This window comes from Ambystoma mexicanum, chromosome 2p (assembly GCF_040938575.1).
Source record: "Ambystoma mexicanum isolate Mex_15411 chromosome 2p, UKY_AmexF1_1, whole genome shotgun sequence".
Classification (NCBI taxonomy): Eukaryota; Metazoa; Chordata; class Amphibia; order Caudata; family Ambystomatidae; genus Ambystoma; species Ambystoma mexicanum.
This window is the reverse complement of record NC_090923.1, coordinates 1,205,335,441-1,205,352,444: the sequence shown is the minus strand read 5'-3', so window position 1 is coordinate 1,205,352,444 and position 17,004 is coordinate 1,205,335,441. Positions and strand designations below refer to the sequence as shown.

The 17,004-nt window shown below is 50.0% G+C and overlaps 1 protein-coding gene across 3 annotated transcripts in view; it reads right to left on the bottom strand.

Moving 5' to 3' along the window:
• The window catches only part of HCFC1 (host cell factor C1), a 771,113-nt gene that overhangs the window by 61,029 nt on the left and 693,080 nt on the right, over positions 1-17,004 (bottom strand). For 2 of the 3 annotated variants that reach the window (XM_069645438.1, XM_069645439.1), the window contains exons 22-25: positions 7,318-7,455; positions 6,339-6,524; positions 5,789-6,089; positions 5,405-5,468 (exon numbers count right to left, since the gene is read on the bottom strand). In XM_069645438.1, coding sequence (XP_069501539.1) covers positions 5,405-5,468; positions 5,789-6,089; positions 6,339-6,524; positions 7,318-7,455 — 689 coding nt within the window. Of the gene's footprint in view, positions 1-5,400; positions 5,469-5,788; positions 6,090-6,338; positions 6,525-7,317; positions 7,456-17,004 lie in introns of those variants that run through there. The other variant, XM_069645441.1, reaches the window with a different exon arrangement.

Sequence of the window (17,004 nt, the reverse complement as noted above, 5' to 3'; positions counted from 1 at the left end):
ACGGTACTGGAACCACTGGGAACCTGCTTTGCAGCAGGTGGACCACTACTCTTATTCCCACCCACAGAGGACTTATCCCCACTAGATTTTTGGGTCTTAGGAGAGGAAGGTTTTGGTTTACCCGACTGTGACTGCTTTTGGGACTCCTCAGCTTTCTGAGAGGCCCCCTTTTCTTTGTCCTTGTCCTTCCCACTGGGGTCCTTAGGGGACACCCGATGGGAGACCCACTTGTCAGCCAACCTAGCCAGCTTAAAGGGGTCCAAAATGTTCTGGTCAGCCACATACTGACGCAGCTCTGGTGAACAGGCTTCAGAAAAATGCTCAAAAAACAAGAGGTGGGACAACTCAACAAAAGTTTTCACCTTGTATCCATCAATCCACCCCATCATGTTCATGTGCGCAGTACTCACCCAGTCAACCCAAGACACATTCTCTCTTTTCTTAAATTCCCTGAACCTTTTAAGGTATTGGGCAGGTGTCTTGCCAAACTTGGCAATCAAAGCAGACTTCATACACTCATACTGACCCCTTTCTTCCACACTCAGCTTCAGAATACAGTCATATCCAGTTTGAGGCACTCTGCTTAACAAACACTTAGCCCAATCTCTTTTATCTACATCATGAATTGCACAAGCCATTTCAAACGCTTCAATCCATTGGAGGATATCTGAACCCTCCACAAACACACCAACCAAATCTTTCATAAACTTGGTGGCTGGGGACCTGCCACTCTCAATTGGTCTAGCTGAAGTCTCCACTCGAGCTTTCTCTAACTGGATTCTCTGACATTCAGTGTCCTTTTCTTTGAGCGCAAGATCCCTATTCTTGAGTTCCACTTGCTGTGCCAGCTCCTCTTTCTTAAGCTCAGCTTCTATTTCCAACTTGCGATATTCAAAGGCTAACTTCATCCTTAATAACTCAAGTTCCATGGAATTGCTGGGGTTTGGAACAGAGGCAGCAGGAATGGTGGCATTCCCAGAAACAGATTCAGCGACAACCCCAGGGGCAGAGTCCTCACTGGTTGCATCCCCCCCTTCCTCAAGAGTTTCACCATCAGTCTGGTAATCCACCAGGGCAGCTATCAGCTCAGCCCTAGACTTATCCACAAAGTCTAACTCCCTGGCTTCACAAGCACTCTGGAGAGCCTCTAAGCTCATCCGAGTCAATTTACCATTTGCAATGGACTCCATTGCTTGTAATGCAGTTATTTGGAACACACCCGAACCTTAATCTAACAAAAGTGCGGATATTTTGTAAGTGGCACGGTTATACACTGAGTCTTAAAACCATAAGCATCCCACAGCTGCCACCAGCTGTAAAGACTGGTAGGGGGGTCTGTACTTCCGCTCTCTATATGGTAGAGGGGAGGCACAGAGGACCCCAGCCAAGATTCTCTAATATGGTAACGATGGACGAGCAATCAAGGCCTAGCTTCTCAGGAGGTGATGCAGGCTGGTTCTTAAGTACAGTGTATCCCCAAGCCCCCACAAAGGAATGTCCACACACTGTATTACTGAAAACACAGTCTTTATATAATTAATATTCAAGGGTTATGTACACTTATCACAATAACGCACTTTGTGCTCAGGAAAATCAGCAATGGTAAATATCTACAATTCTAAAGTGGTACCACTAATATTAGACCTCATTAAAGTGCATTCACAATACTGTTAAAATGGCACACAGATCAATAAGAAGGAAACCAGCAATAGAGAGAGGAGAGATAACAGAGGGTTGAAACAATAGGCAGAATACTGGCCCCTACCACTGGACAGTTCTGGGTGGAGATCCCCCCACCTGGGCAACCTGTAAAATAAAGAGATATAACACCAGCCCAGTCCATATATTGTTCAATAGTCTATTTCTCTCCTATAATGTTTTTACCCCCCCCAATGTACCTGGTGGAGTCGAGTTCTTCGAAGAGGCGTCGACAGATCCTTCTTGAATGACCCCCTTTAAAGCAGGAGTCACGGATCGTCGAGAGGCGTCGAGGAACTCGGTGTTCGGTGTCGGGGAATCGACGGCCCTTCTTGAATGCCTTCCCTTTCAAGCGGGAGACACGGGGCGTCGAACGTCCGACAACAAACAAGGTAGAACGGCGTCGATGAGGCGGCAGGCTTCGATCCGAGCGGTGCTCGTCGGCGTCGAGACGTCGGCGTCCTGCGAGGAAGAGGCGTGCGGGGCACCTCGGCGACACTAGTTCTGGACCGCAAAGATTGTGGGTGACGGTGGCCCAGCAAGGGCGTCGAGTCGCTCGAGTCTTTGGGGTCGTGAGGTGGCGGGAAACCCACCGGCGGATTCTCCTCGGCGCGTTGGTCGTCCTCGACTTTCTCCGGCGGGACAAAGCGGCCGACGATGCGGACGAGGGAGTCCTTCAAGGCAAATGTTCTTAGGCAAGGAGCGGACGGCTCCGGTCGTCGGCGGCACGGCGTCAAGTGGTTCCCACGGCGGGGCAACACAACTTCGACGGGCCTCCAGCGGTTACACAGACCTGCGAACCCTGGTCGACGGCAATGGACTTCGACAGCGTCGATGTCCGGGTGCTTCACTTCGATCTCCTCGGCGGTCCCGTCTCGGGTCGGCAGCCTTTCGAGGGTCTGACTTCCAGGGCGCTTCGGCGAAGATTCAGCGGTGCTCGATGGTCCCTCGGAGCACGGGAAGAGGGCGCCTAGCCAGGTCCTCTCTCGGGTCAGTCCTCGACGATTTCGACAACCTTCAGTTCCGTCGAAGCAAATGCCACAGCAAGTCTTCTTCCAGCTGGACGTCGAGGATCAGCAAATCCAGTTACTCTTGAGTGGAGACTCAGCTTCTGAATGCTTCTGAACAATTTCCAGTGGTGAGAGGTCCCCAGATATACTATCCTGTCTCTCATCCACACTGCTGGCACACACACAGCAGCCAATCACACAGAAGGGCATTCATGCAGTCAGTCAGCCAATCAGGCACACAGTGCATTCAGGCCACACTCCTCCCTTTCAGACACTCACAACAAGGAATGTGGATTGGGACAAGTACCCAGCCATTCAACACTACACACTGCATTCAGGCCAGTTTCGGGCAGGGCTGTCTCAGTCTTTGTCTCACATGCCAGAAACCAGACAACCACAACAAGAAGTGTATATTGGTCACACACTCCATTCACCCAGGTCCCACCCACAGGAGGTACCCACAACATACAGTCAAAGGGAAGGCTCCAGTCAGTCTAGCTGGGCCTTCACAACAACACCATATATGGAACTTCCACCCAACAGCCAGTCAGGGGGAAGGGACAGAGTCAGGGCTTCCCAGGACTTTGGGAAAAACAAGACAACAGGCAATAGAAAGCAAGAGGCCACAGGGGCCATCTTGTTTTCTATCAGGAATCAACTGATCCCAATGGCAGGGCCTGGGTATCCCAAAATGGAGGACGCCCAGAGCACCTGTCTAATTCAGCATGGAGCTGCCACCAGCCCATACCCTGCTCTGTGGGCCACCCACAGGTGCCAAAAAACATACACTAGGGGCACAGGGTTGTACCCCTACCCATGGGTGCCATAAGGGTATCCCATGGGTCTGTTCACCAAACCAAAAGAGAGAGCTGCACTGCCAGGAGTCCCAAATGGACTCCTGGGCAGAAAACATAACAGAACACACGATAAAAGGCAGAAAAGGACAAGGATTCAGAGGCCCTGTCCCTCTGATGCATTTCCAGCATCACAATGGCAACATGCACACATGCATCTCCTAAGCTAAACTCCCTGGAATTTACAACCACATCGACTATGGTCACCAAGAATGTTCCAACTTAGGAAAAAGTACATTGAGGCCACATAAGTGGGGACAGATCGCTATATAAATAACCAAAACCAATACAATAACCACAGAAAGAGTACAAGTTTCCGAGTGTGGAAAAAGGTTCCAACTCACTGAGGTATAGGGAAAAATAGTCCACCAGTAAAGCAAAAAGTTCTGGGGGTGACACGTGTCAGGAAGATTTATCATTGCTATGACTATCTTACCCAACAGGCGTGTTCTAGAGGCAAGGGGCAGCCAATGAGATATTGACCCGCATAGAATTCTATAAGTAGATGTGTTCCCTAATCCAATCTCTCCCGGTGATGGGTTTTATGAAATGCCATGTAGGATGTCATAAATGACGTATGTGAAAGTATATAAACTCAGTAAAAACAAAATGTGAGAATATTGAGCATCTACTTTTATAGTGGTCATATTTCCCGGCTTTCTTTCATTGAGATTAAAGCAGTATTTTTACCATCTTCCTTTGGTCTGGTCAGATATTTGGTCGGAGATCATTATTGGTAATTTCATCTAGCACATGGAAGACGCTTAAAAGGTGCAAGGGCACATTACAGTTAAAATGAGAAAGGGGATATATTGCCTCTCCCCAGCACGCCACATAAGGTGGGGTGTGCTGGTTTCATCTTAAAATGTAGACAGGATAGATATATAGTTGTCACAAGGTTAGCCAGAGAAAGATAAAGGGGAGCCCAAAGGGCAACCCTGCAACAATAAAAAGGTATATACCGAAAGTTGTCAAAAAGGATAAAATTAAAAGGGCACTATGGAGTGTCTTATACATGACACCCATAAAAAGAGAAAGGATCTGAGAGTGATGGAAAAATAATCTTTCAAACCAGCAAAAAGTTCTGGGGTTCTCACAAGTTAGGAAGATTTAGCTCTAAAGTTAAAATCTTAACTAGAAATGTGGGCTGCAGGTAGGGGAAAAGCACTACAGAGTGGGAATTACAAAATGAAGTCCAGTCTCAAAAGAGTGGCCTGACTGATACTCCGCATCCTGCCTGTTGAACTGGTAGTTACCTTACACTGTGATGCTTGCTGAGCTTACTACAGTGTTCGGCATTGCAGCATTGTTTCCGTGCTAGCAAGCAGCATGTGTGATACATATAAACCATGAAAATTAAACAAAACATGCATTTAGATAAATCATACATGGACCCAGAAAAAATTAGGCAAAGCAATGTCAAACGCCTTGCTGCAGTTGTAGCATGAACAAAGGTTCTAAAATAAAGTTAATAGCATGAAAAGTTAAAACCTCAAATGTAGCTGAAGAATAACCTAAATGATTATCAGTCCAAGTTAGAATTTCAAATTGGAGGCTACAAGCTAGGCATAAAAAGTCCTGCCATCCTTCAGTTCTACACATTCACAGAGCACACTACTTTGTACTTACTAAGAATCAATTATCACTCCACAGAGGCTTCGAATGTTTGAGGCCTGGCTTCTTGGCCAATGTGCTAAAGCTGTTGAACATTTTAGCAAAGAGTTACAGCACCATGCGAGGAGGAAGAGCAAACAGACGTGCCTCCACACCAGTCCTTGCACAAATAGAACAGGCACCCATTCATCTCTAGTAAACACCATAAAACAGAGTAACGCGCCTTACATTTCAGGTGAAGATACTGGTCGTTTAGCTGCAGGCTTGGCAGCAGAGCCATCTTTACTGGTTTCTGAAATACAAACAAAACCATCATTTCTGTACTATGAAAAGACCAGAGAACTACTGCAACAAAAAATATGGATTAGCAAAATCGGGGTGGTGTTTGGATTTAGGGTAGAAGTGAGGGGGAGAACTTAACACTGCACAAAAGAAAACACAATGTGCACCTAGGGATATGGTGCAAGATTCTAGAAATTAATTTTACGTGGGCGGGAAACGCATACAGTCTTATTAATGACAAGGAAGGTCAAAAATGCCGACAATCTGGCCATTGCACAATCCATTAAACCATTAGGCGGGCACATTCATAAATAGGTTTAGCTTGCTTACCCTGTAGCCATCGCACTTGAGTGGCCGGCCCATATCCCTTTTCATTGCGGGCTGCAATGCGGAAAATGATGGCAGGTTTGGTGGTGTAATCTATATGAGCATTGGATAAGCTTGTAGATTGGACTAAGCAGGAGGGGCTGGGGCCACAGTAGACTCTCATGAAAGCCAGCTGGGCAGGTGCCGAGGTCTTGGGTTCAGTCCCTGTCTGGGAACTCTGGATGGCCAGGTAGACTGAGTACTCTATGATTTTGCCAGATGTCACAGAGGGGGGCTCCCATGTCAGATGAGCACCATCAGGACTCTAGGGATGTAAGAGAAGACATGATAAACAAGACAAGCATTGAAAACCTTAAAAGTATAACTGATGACACCATGAACACAAAACAAATGAAAAAGGTGCTAGCTTAGTATTGTGATAGGCAACTAAAAAAGGTCAGTGACACCTCCAAAAAGATTCTACCCAATGAATGCAGGCATGTGTATATCTGGGAAAGTACAGCAAAATGTAATCAGGAACATTCAACAGGAGATATTTCATTACTTTGCTCACCTTGCTGATTTTAATAGCACATGGAGCTCCTGGGAAGCCAGGAAGACAGGTCTTGAAGGCAGAGATCTCACTGAAGGGTCCCCGGCCACAGGCATTGATACCAGCAACTCTGAACTTGTAGGCTGTGCCTGGCTGCAACTCTTGCTTCCTAAGCTGGCTGTAATCTGGGACTGTACCAGAGTCATCCTATGTAAAACAATAAATGGACAGATACAATGAAAGGGAAAAGAAATCGCAAATGCAGAGTAATAGAACAGTAATTCCACTATCTGAAGGGAAAGCGTACCGCCTGAAAATCTAGGTTGTACAACCTAGACTAGGACCATTCATTTTACTGGTGCTAACCATTTGCATGTAGGAACCTTTACAGGCCAGGCAAGGATTATAGTAAAATTCCATGTTGGAGGACCGGATTCTCGACTCAGCAGTTCAGCTACTTGTTTGGGTGTCCAGAAGCTGCTGTGTTGCAGCCTGGGTGCAATTCACTAAACTATCTGGTGCCATCCTTCAATGACACTACGTAGCAGAAGCTAAACTCCAAAGTAAAAATAGAAAATCTGACAAAGGCATAGAATAAAAAGGTTTCTGATTTTTTTCAAGTGAGGTCAATGGTGTGTGCATTGTAGACCTATGTTCAAAACAGCAAATTGCTAGCTTAAATGCGTTCTACACACAAGGAAAAGTCTACGGCAGGAGGCCTTCTACAAGCATTGAAACGTCGAAAGCAGGGCTAGGTGGGTATTAACATTGAAAGCCAACTGCAGCCAAGCACCTTGTCTATACGACCAAACACTAATTTCCAAAGTTTATTTTTTAAAAAGGTTATTGTTCATTTATAACGCGCTGAATACCAGCGAGTGGTTTCTAAACGCAGGATCAGGTTTCAAACCTCTGTTGCGCCGCATTGCCTTGCTTCCAAGACAAAGGCGTTGTCCCGGAGCGATCTTTCGTCCCCAGTTGTGAAATGGCATGCACTTACATCACTCGGAATGGAGTCGTCCACAGGCAGATAATAGTGCGTCACCACCATGTTGGTTCCCTTCATGACGCCAACATCAAACCACTGGTTCTCTTTCTTGATAGGTACTTTTGCGAGCTGAAGCGGCGGGTCCCGTTTCTGCAAGTTAAGCAGCATAGAGTGAGTGCAGTTGCGCCAGGCAGAGGTGCTGACAAATTTTCCACATACATATCGAGCTAGATTAGCACAAGCACATTCCATACCAACTTTACACCAACCATCAATAGAATTGAAACTCAAGGCTTTGACCTCTGCAAGCCAAAAGTCAGTGGGCTTCATTGCTGACCTGTGAAAAGAGTAAATAGGATTTTGATTTTTCAGGCCCTGTGTTCAGGGTGTTAGGACTGATTTTCTATACTCTGGCCTGGTGGACAGATGTATAAGAAGGCCAACCTAGTTTAGTGGCGTGACAACTCTGGGAGCTGTAGCCAAACCAGTTCAAGGTAAGTGGACGAGTGGTCTAGGCTAAGTCTCAAGAGGTGGTGAGCTTGTAAGGGGACATCAATGAGCACTGAGTGAAAAGTAAGGGAACACAGAATCTGTTATAAAAATATTTATTTATGGCCATGTAGCACTATGAAAAAGGACTAACACCATGTAATATCACAACACTAAATAAAAGATACATATATATATATATACACAATCACTGGAGTAGGGCAAAGGGCATATAAAAAACCCTGTAAAAGATGGAAAGTATTAGTATGCAGCACTACAGGTCTCGGAGATAAAACACTAACTTTATAAGTCCATCCCCAAGATGTATGGGGCATTGTGCCCAAAGGTTCACCCAAGTTCCACACAGTTTTGAGAGACCGGAAGAAATTAGTTTAGGATTTCTGTGGTCCAATTAAGAGTTTCAAGTGATAGAGGACAAGTTATTCTAGCGAAAGTTTCGCAACTTTCGCAGTGCTTGCATGAGCAAGCATTAGCAAAGCCAAACTGTTGTAAAGGTTTCCAAAAGTTCTCAAACTTTTAAAAGGAAGATAGGGGTTCAGGTAAGTATTGTTACAACTCATCCCCATACTCTGATTCTTCTTAGAACTTAGCAGGTCTTCTGAAGAGGGTCAGGAGGTTGCTTTTCCCACCTTCCGCTTCCCGATGCCCAGGGGTTGCAGCTTCGAGCATTACTTCAGTCGGCGGCAAATTCTGGTGCAAGGTCTTCAGGTTGGAGGATACAGAAGCACTCTATGCAGGGCCCCTCTCAGCACAGGATAACAGTTTTGGACAACTGCCACTGATGCACGAGGACACGCTTGTCACGGTCAGACTTTGCCTCCTATCTCAGGTCCCCTTGATGCAGGAACCACAAAATTTGTCAGAGATGAGTCTTGTAGCACAAGTTTCTGATCCCTCCCCGAACCCATTCAAGTTAACAGCCATGTCTGCAGCACAGTATCCCAAACTCTGAGCTGGTCAGCCACTGGGTGGTCCAGAGGCAGTTCCGAAGGCTCTTCTTCGCAGGACTCTGAGCTGATGTCGAGAATGGATGTTCCCTCCACAACCAAAGGCTGCAGTTCCTTTGCAGGACTGCTGAAGATCTTCAATAAGATGGGGCTCTTCCACAACAGCAGCAGAAGTTGGTCGCCAGGCCTTTTTCTAAAGGGTACACAGTCTTCTTGCAAGTCTTGCAGATTGAATGGATACTTGTCTCCTTTGGTTTCTTCCGGGATCTCTGAAAAATGGGTGGAGGGGTCCTCTTCCCATCCAACGACAGGTAAGAGCCGAAACTCCCACTAGCCAATCCGAGATCTGTCACCCCCTCCCCTCTCCAGCAATGGTCCAATCAGGACCACTGAAGGCACAACTCATGAATACCACTCAGACACACTGAACCCAGTTTGTGGACAGTCCCAACCCACTTTTTGGCAGAAAACGCATATGGTCCTGCACAGGGTTGGACTGGGCCATAAAATTGTCTTGAGCACCAATGAAAAAGTGGCCCACAGTTTGAAAATGGCTATTCATTCCTTTTGTGACACTGTTTGAATAGTTTCCAAGGGGGGCGTTTGTTGAGCAAATGTGATCCAAATTGTGCATTTTAAAGAATATTTAATTCAGCAGCACTGGTCAAAATTAGCTACATTGATATGATATGCATTTATAATGCGCCTATACACAAGTGTTGCAATGCGCAACCATTGTAGTCGTATGGTGGAGGTTCTAGGAGTTTTGTTCCAGAGATGCTGGTGAGCCTTTCGCTGGCGTAGAACTTCGGTGGCTGGCTAGGCTCCACTAAGAAGCCCAAGGTCAGGCACATGGGTGGGTGCTGTTGGTGGTTTGGGATAGAGTGCTATTGTTCAAGGTTCAATGTGTGCCCAGCTTCACCAAATATTCTTGTAGTTGCTGTATGCTAGTATCAGAGGTGTTGAGGTATGTCAGGTGTTTCAGTGTGGACAGTTCTATGCGCTGCTAGACCGGATTGGCATAGCCATAGCTGCATTCTACGGTGCATGGATGTGTGGCCATGTTAGGTACGAATGGATGTAACCGGGTGGGAGACTACACAACCCTTGTCCTCTTGGTAGTAGGTAACCCACCTATTGGTATAGGTCTGTACTACAAAAGTTGGTAGGGTGACCGAGCAGCCAGACTTATCTCTAGAGGGTTAAATGTGAGCTGCATCAATGAAATCCACCAATACAAGTATCCAAATAACACTTACACTCAAGGTTTTTAGTTAAAATAATTATTTAACGGTTATTTTTAAATACAAATTATTTAAAAAGGGCAATGTGCAAAAATAAAAACACTTCAAAATACTTTTCCAGAATCCATACAAAGCAAGTAGATACTCTTTAGAGATGATTCATACACACCCTACACCCTGAGGTGACTTCACTAACTAGTACAGTAATGAGGCCCACAGGCGATTTGGCGAGTTACTAAGAATTAAACTAAATAAATTACATGTATCACGTGTACACTTTTGGATTCTGAGGTTTTGTAGAAAAGAAAGGTTAGAGGAAGGAAAAGGGTTAAACAGGTTCTCAAAGCATGAGCACTTCAAACCTCCCAATGAAGTCTAGATAAAAACCTTTCCCAGCAATAATAGTTTAAAACCAATGCATGACCTATGAGGAACAGTAAGAATCAAAGTCAATGGAATAGAAGAATCTGCAAGGAGCCAGGACAGCCAGCCAATTGGTGCAAAGTCTATGGAGCGGAGGTACTTCTTAGATAGTAAAGGTCTTGCACAAAGTTAGAGTTTGTTGAATAAAAATCACTGTAGGATCACAAGCTGTTACACTTGTGAAAGTTAGAGCTGAGGTCCACTCTAGAAAAGCAGCTAGTGCAAGTCTCAACTGAGAAGAGCAAGCTACAGACAATGAGGTAAGTACCCCAAAGTCCTTTGGTTAGAAGGAGGAGGATCCAGCTGGCTCCTGTCAGGTTGAAGTGATGCAGATCCTGTGCTCCTGGGCCTCAGTCGTGGGGACAAGAAGTGGGACGTCTCGGACTCCAGCTGCAGCAATTCGATGGTCGGCGGCAGCTATGGGCTCTTTTCGGATCAGCAGCACTTTGAGGTTTCATCACTTGTTAAACAGCACCACCGCAGATGTTGGACACCGGTTGGGCTTCCTTTACTCCTAAAGTCCTGCATTCTGGTGAGGTGACTCCAACTTTGATCGTCCTGCTTCTGGAGGGTCCTGGGGAGACTCCTGGAGCTTTTGGCTGGCTTACAGACGTTGCACTAGACTACAGATTTCTCCAACTCTAGCACTTGGTTCCTGCAGCAGCAAAGAAGTACAACCAGTCGGGGAAGGTCTTCCAGCTAAGTTTGTCTCAGGGTTAGTTGTGCCACTAACCCAAGGGAAGAAGTCGTCCCTTACGGAGCTTCTCTTGTCAATCAAAAAAATGAGTTTCAGCACAGCAGCAGGGCTTCACCGGGCAGTTCAATGCTCCAGGAGGATGCAGCAAGCTTCTTTCACGATTTCTTCGTCGGGGTGTTCTTCCCAGTGGTCGACTCGGTCTCCGGTCCAAGAAGCATCACCTTTTAAGCAGGTTTCTACCATTCATACACAACCTAGCTGTCACTCAAACAGCAGGTGTGCTGTCCTGCAAGGACAGCCAGCCAATCAGGACTGGGTGCATTCAGGTTTCCCTGGAGACTAAGGACAGGGGAGTTTCTGGCACCTCCCTCACTTCCTGCCCTTGCAGACAGTACTGAAGCCAGCCAAAGGCAAAACGAACAAAGGGCTCAAACCTAGTTTGGCGTGCACAGTAAAATCCAAGAAAGACCTCACAACAGGAAACGGCAAAAAAGAATACCAGGGCCATTTTGACACAACAGTCACCCATGGGTGCTCTACTGCAGCTGAGGATTCAGCCTACGGTAGAAAAACACAATGGAAGGAACATTAAAACACTGCCACCAGCCATTTAACGTAGTGAGGGTAACATAATGAGTAGGTAAGAAAAGTGGTAACTAAGTAAGCCCCCAGCACGCCACATAAAATGGGGTGTGCTGGACCTACCAAGTGAATGCAAGTAAAGTCAATTTCACTTTACTATTCTTAGGAACTGTAGTTCATCCAAGAAAAGGTATTTAAACAGTATGATACATCTAAAGGATTTCGTGTGTCACCATACAAAAAGTAGATGCTTATAGTGTGTCAGACTCCAAAAACAAAGGAAACGCATAATCCAAATAAGATCGAAACACGCAAATGAGATAAAGGGCTCTAATGTTGAAGGAAATTGGCACAGAAGGAACAAGTTACTTACCTGTAACTGTTGTTCTCCAGCATGGGTCTGGCATGGATTCACATGCTCATGAATATTCCCCGTCGTCAGGCTGGGAATCCTCGGTAAAGAAAAAAACAGTATCAGTTTCGTTTCTGATCTGTCTTTCGTAGCAATAACCAATCACTGGTCTCTGCGTCATACTGACCACAGCCAATGACTGCCCTCTACCTAAGCACCGCCTCTGGCAGCCATCTTCAGATTTGGAAGCACGTGAAGTGGCAGTATGACCAAGTGAAGAGCCGCAGAGGGGTAGGCGGGAGGGTTCGCATGTGAATCCATGCCAGACCCATGCTGGAGAACAACAGTTACAGGTAAGTAATTTGTTCCTTCTCCAGCATGGGGTCTGGCATGGATTCACATGCTCATGAATAAAGAATACATAGCAGTACACACATGCACAACCACGGGAGGTGGCAAAGGCTCAACATTAAGCATTACATCAAACCCAACATTAAGCACCTTACCTCCTCACCAGGCTCACCTCAGGCGAACAGGTTGCGCAGCACTGCTTGGCCGACCCTGGACTCCTCCCTGGAATCCCGATCGACGCAGTAGAATTTCGTGAAGGTGTGCGTCGACCTCCACGTAGCAGCCCTGCATATGTCCAGCAGGGGCACACCAGAAAGGAACGCCGTGGTGGCTGCGATCGCTCTGGTGGAATGGGCTCTCGGACGGCCAGGCAGCGGTCGGTTTGCCAACCGATGACAGTACATGATACAGCCGGAGAGCCATCTGGAAATGGAAGCCTTCGAGAGAGCCTTCCCCTGATTGACAGGTCCAAAGTTCACAAAGAGTTGTGACGTCTTCCGAAAACACTTCGTGCGGTCCACGTAGAACTTCAGCGCGTGCAAAGTCCTTTCAGCCGGCGACGAAGGCGGCGGGAAGAAAACAGGCAACACCAAGGGTTCGTTGAGGTGGAAGTCCGACGGCACCTTGGGCATGAAGGAGGGGTGCGTCCTGAGCACCACCCTCGTGTCGTGAAAAGTCAAGTACGGGGCCTTGCAGGAAAGGGCCTGGATCTCTCCCACCCGTCGTGCGGAGGTGATGGCCACAAGAAACGCTGTTTTCCACGACAAGAACTTCAACGGAGCAGAGTGCAGAGGCTCGAACGGAGGTCCCATGAGCTTGCTCAGCACCACGTTGAACTCCCACGCCGGGGCCGGAGCCTTCACCAGCGGGAACGATCTGAACAGTCCCTTCATGAACTCTTTCACCAGACGATGAGACCACAAGGACGTCCGGCCCGTGGTTCTGGTGTATCGGGAGATCGCAGCAAGATGAATCTTGATGGACGCGTGTGCCAGCCCAGCTTTGGCCAGCGTCAGCAGGTACGGCAGTACCTGGGGAGCCGTAATCCGTAGAGGGTTAATCTTCTGTGCGTGGCACCAGACAGAGAACCTCTTCCATTTGTGTCCGTAGCATTTAAGAGTCGAGGACGCCCTGGCCTTTGCAAGAACCTCTCTGCAGTCGGCCGGTATGTCGTATCCTCCAAACTCTAGCGCTGCAGGAGCCAGGCCTGCAAGTTCAGCGATTTCGGGTCGTGGTGGAGGATGGCGCCTCCTTCCCTGGAGAGTAGATCCGCGTCCACCGGCAGCTTGATTGGCGGGGACGCTGATAAGTCCAGAAGGTCCGGGAACCATATCTGCCTCGGCCACGCAGGTGCGACGAGGATCATCCTGCACCGTGACCTCTTGAGCTGGTTGACGAGCCAGATTAGCAGTGGCAAAGGAGGGAACGCGTAGAGGAACAGGCCCTCCCAGGGGAACGAGAAAGCATCGCCCATGCTCCTCGCCTGGGGAAACCAGCTGGCGAACCTCCGGCACTTGGAGTTCGTCGCCGTCGCGAACAGGTCGATCTGGGGTGTGCCCCACCGTCGGAAGAGGCGATCCACTAGATCCTGCCGTAGTTCCCACTCGTGGCACGAGCGCAGCTCCCTGCTGAGTGAGTCGGCGATGGTGTTTTTTATCCCTGCCAGATGAAACGGCACCAGAAACATCCTTTGGGCGACGGCCCAATGCCACAGGTCCTGCGCCTCCTTGGACAGTGCTGGGGACCTGGTTCCGCCCGGTTTCCTGATGTAAAACATGGTGGTGGTGTTGTCGGTAAATATCCTCACCACCTTGCCCTTGAGGGACGGAAGGAAGGACCTGAGGGCCCAGAACACTGCACGGAGCTCCAGGACGTTGATATGGAGGGACTTCTCCGTCGGGAGCCAAAGGCCTCTCGCGTGCAGATTTTCGGTGTGCGCTCCCCACCCTTCCAGGGAGGCATCCGTGGTCACTGTCTCCTGGTGGTCTGGAAGTCCATGCCCGCCGTCAGATGCGCGCGGGTGCCCCACCACCGGACCGCTCGGCGGAAACTCTCGTCGAGAGTGATCCTTTCCTCGAAGCCGCCCGTCGTTTGGATCCAGCGCGCGTCCAGGAACTCCTGCAACGGGCGCATCCGGAGCCTGCACATGGGAATGAGGTAGATGCAAGAAGACATCATTCCGAGGAGGGACTTGATGGACCTCACCTTGGCCGCGTCGGAAACCAACATCCGCTGTACCTTGCCCAGGATGGACCTGGTCCTTTCCTCCGACGGGGAGGCCAGAAGTGACACTGTGTCGAGCTTCGCTCCCAGAAACAGTGCGTTTTGCGCGGGTACCAGGCGGGACTTGGCGTAGTTCACGGAGAATCCCAGGTCCGTGAGAAGTTGGACGGTCCTCGCCGTGTGCTCCACGGCGAGCTCCCTCGTCTCGGATGAGCCAGTCGTCCAGGTAGGGGTAGACGTGGATCCCCTCGCGGCGCAGCTGCGCCGCCACCGGTGCAAGGCACTTGGTAAATACCCTGGGTGCCGACCGTAGTCCGAAGGGGAGGGCTTTGAACTGGTAGTGACGCCCTTGGACCACAAACCTGAGGAATTTTCGGTGCCCCTTTAGGATGGGAATATGGAAGTAGGCATCCTCCAAATCCAACGACGACAGGAAGTCTCCTTCCTCCAGCTGACCCAGAACGTGCTGGAGGGTGACCATCCGGAACTTCTGCGCCTTGATGAATTTGTTCAGACGTCGCAGGTCTAGGATGGGGCGCCATCCTCCCGTCTTCTTCTTCACGAGGAAGTATCTTGAGTAAACTCGGGAGCCCCGAAGCCTCTTTGGGACGAGTTCGATGATGCCCTTCCTGAGCATCGCCTTTACCTCCAGGAGAAGCTGAGGGACGTGAAGCGCTTTCCTGGCCACCGGGGGGGACGCGCGGGCTCCTTCTTTGAAACTCGAGCGCGTGTCCCCCGGCTAAGGCGTCCAGCACCCAACGGTCGGTGGAGATGGACTCCCACACGCTGACGAAGCTCGCCAGCCGGCCTCCCACCGGGGTGCTTCGGTGGGGGCCCGACCCCACGGCTGGTTCAATCCTGTTTCGACGAGGCTTTGCCGCCTTGACCTCCTTGGCGACGACGGCGGGGTCCGCCGGACTTGCCTCGTCCTCTGCAGGCCTCCTGAGACGACGAGCGGGCCGCTTGACGGTAGGTGGAGAAACCGCCACCGGAACCTTTGGAGGCACCCTTGCCTCCGCTGCTCCGAAAGGGCGTCCGTCGTTGCTGCAGAACCCCAAGGGCCCGGGCCGTCTCAGTGTCCGCTTTAATGGCCTGGAGGGAATCGTCCACTGTTTTCCCAAACAGGTTGTTCCCATCGAACGGCATGTCCAGGACTCTGGTCTGTACGTCTTGACGGAAGTCCGTAGCCTTGAGCCATCCACGCCGCCTAAGGCACACTGCGTTGCCCAACTGGCGAAACCCAGTGTCGGCGATGTCCGTCGCAATAGTGATGGCGTGGTCCGACGCCACCTCGCCTTCCTGTAGGATCTCCAGGGCATCCGCCCTCTTGTCGTCCGGTAGGAAGTCCAGCAGGGGAGCCAGTTTGTACCATAGCTCCCTGTCGTAGCGGGCCACGATAGCCAAGGCTTTGGCCGCTTTAATCGTCGTCGCTGCCGACGAGACGACCCTGCGTCCCATAGCGTCCAATTTCTTTCCCTCGCCGTCCGGTGGGGAAGTCGATGTGGAGGCCGCACCCCCCCTGCTTTCTTCCTGGCCGCCGCGGAGACGACGGAGTCCGGGGTAGGCTGCGCCCGGAGGCACAGGGGGGCCGCGTCCGGGACCCGGTACTTCTTCTCGTACCGGTCTCTTCTAGCTGGCGTCGTGGAAGGGTTCTTGAGGAGGGCGAGGCCCTCATCCCAAATGTCGTCCAGTAGAGGCACCGCGAGGACCGTCTTCCTCTTGGCCTCGCGCCGTTGATAAAGGAATCCTTCCTTTTTCTTCTCCTCAGGGCAGAGTTGGAAAAACTCGGATGCCCTGGCGATCATGGAGTGAAACGATCCAATCTCGTCGGGTGGGGAAGCCCGGGTGGGAGGTGACGACGGCAGATCCTCGTCGTACACCTCGTCGTCCGTACCCGTCGCGGCCGTGTCAGTCCCCGTATCATCCCCTCGAGTCGTGGACGGGGAGGAGGGCTGAACGGGGCGCGACGGCTGAAAAGGAGGTGGAGGGTGAATCCTTTTTTTGTGCGGGGGAACGCCAGAAGGTCCCGGTTCAGGATCCCCCGACGGGAGAGGTTCCTCTGTCGGCAACGGTAGTCTCGTCCTTATCTCTGAACATAAGGACTGTATAGCCAACAAAATGGCCGCCGAGTTGTCTTGCGGCGCTGGCAGAGGGGAATCCGACGGGCGATCAGGGGTCCCGGCGGTACCCTCCACGATGTCGTCGTCACCTGCGTCGGGATCCATCCCGACAGGCCGGTCTTCTTCCACGCCAAGGCCGTGGCTTAAGACCTCGATCAACTCTTCCTCTGAGGTTGAGGCCGAATCTACGACGACGCCCTGCCCCCCCTTTTTCTTCCCCGCCGGGGGTTTCACGGGGGTCCTATCGATG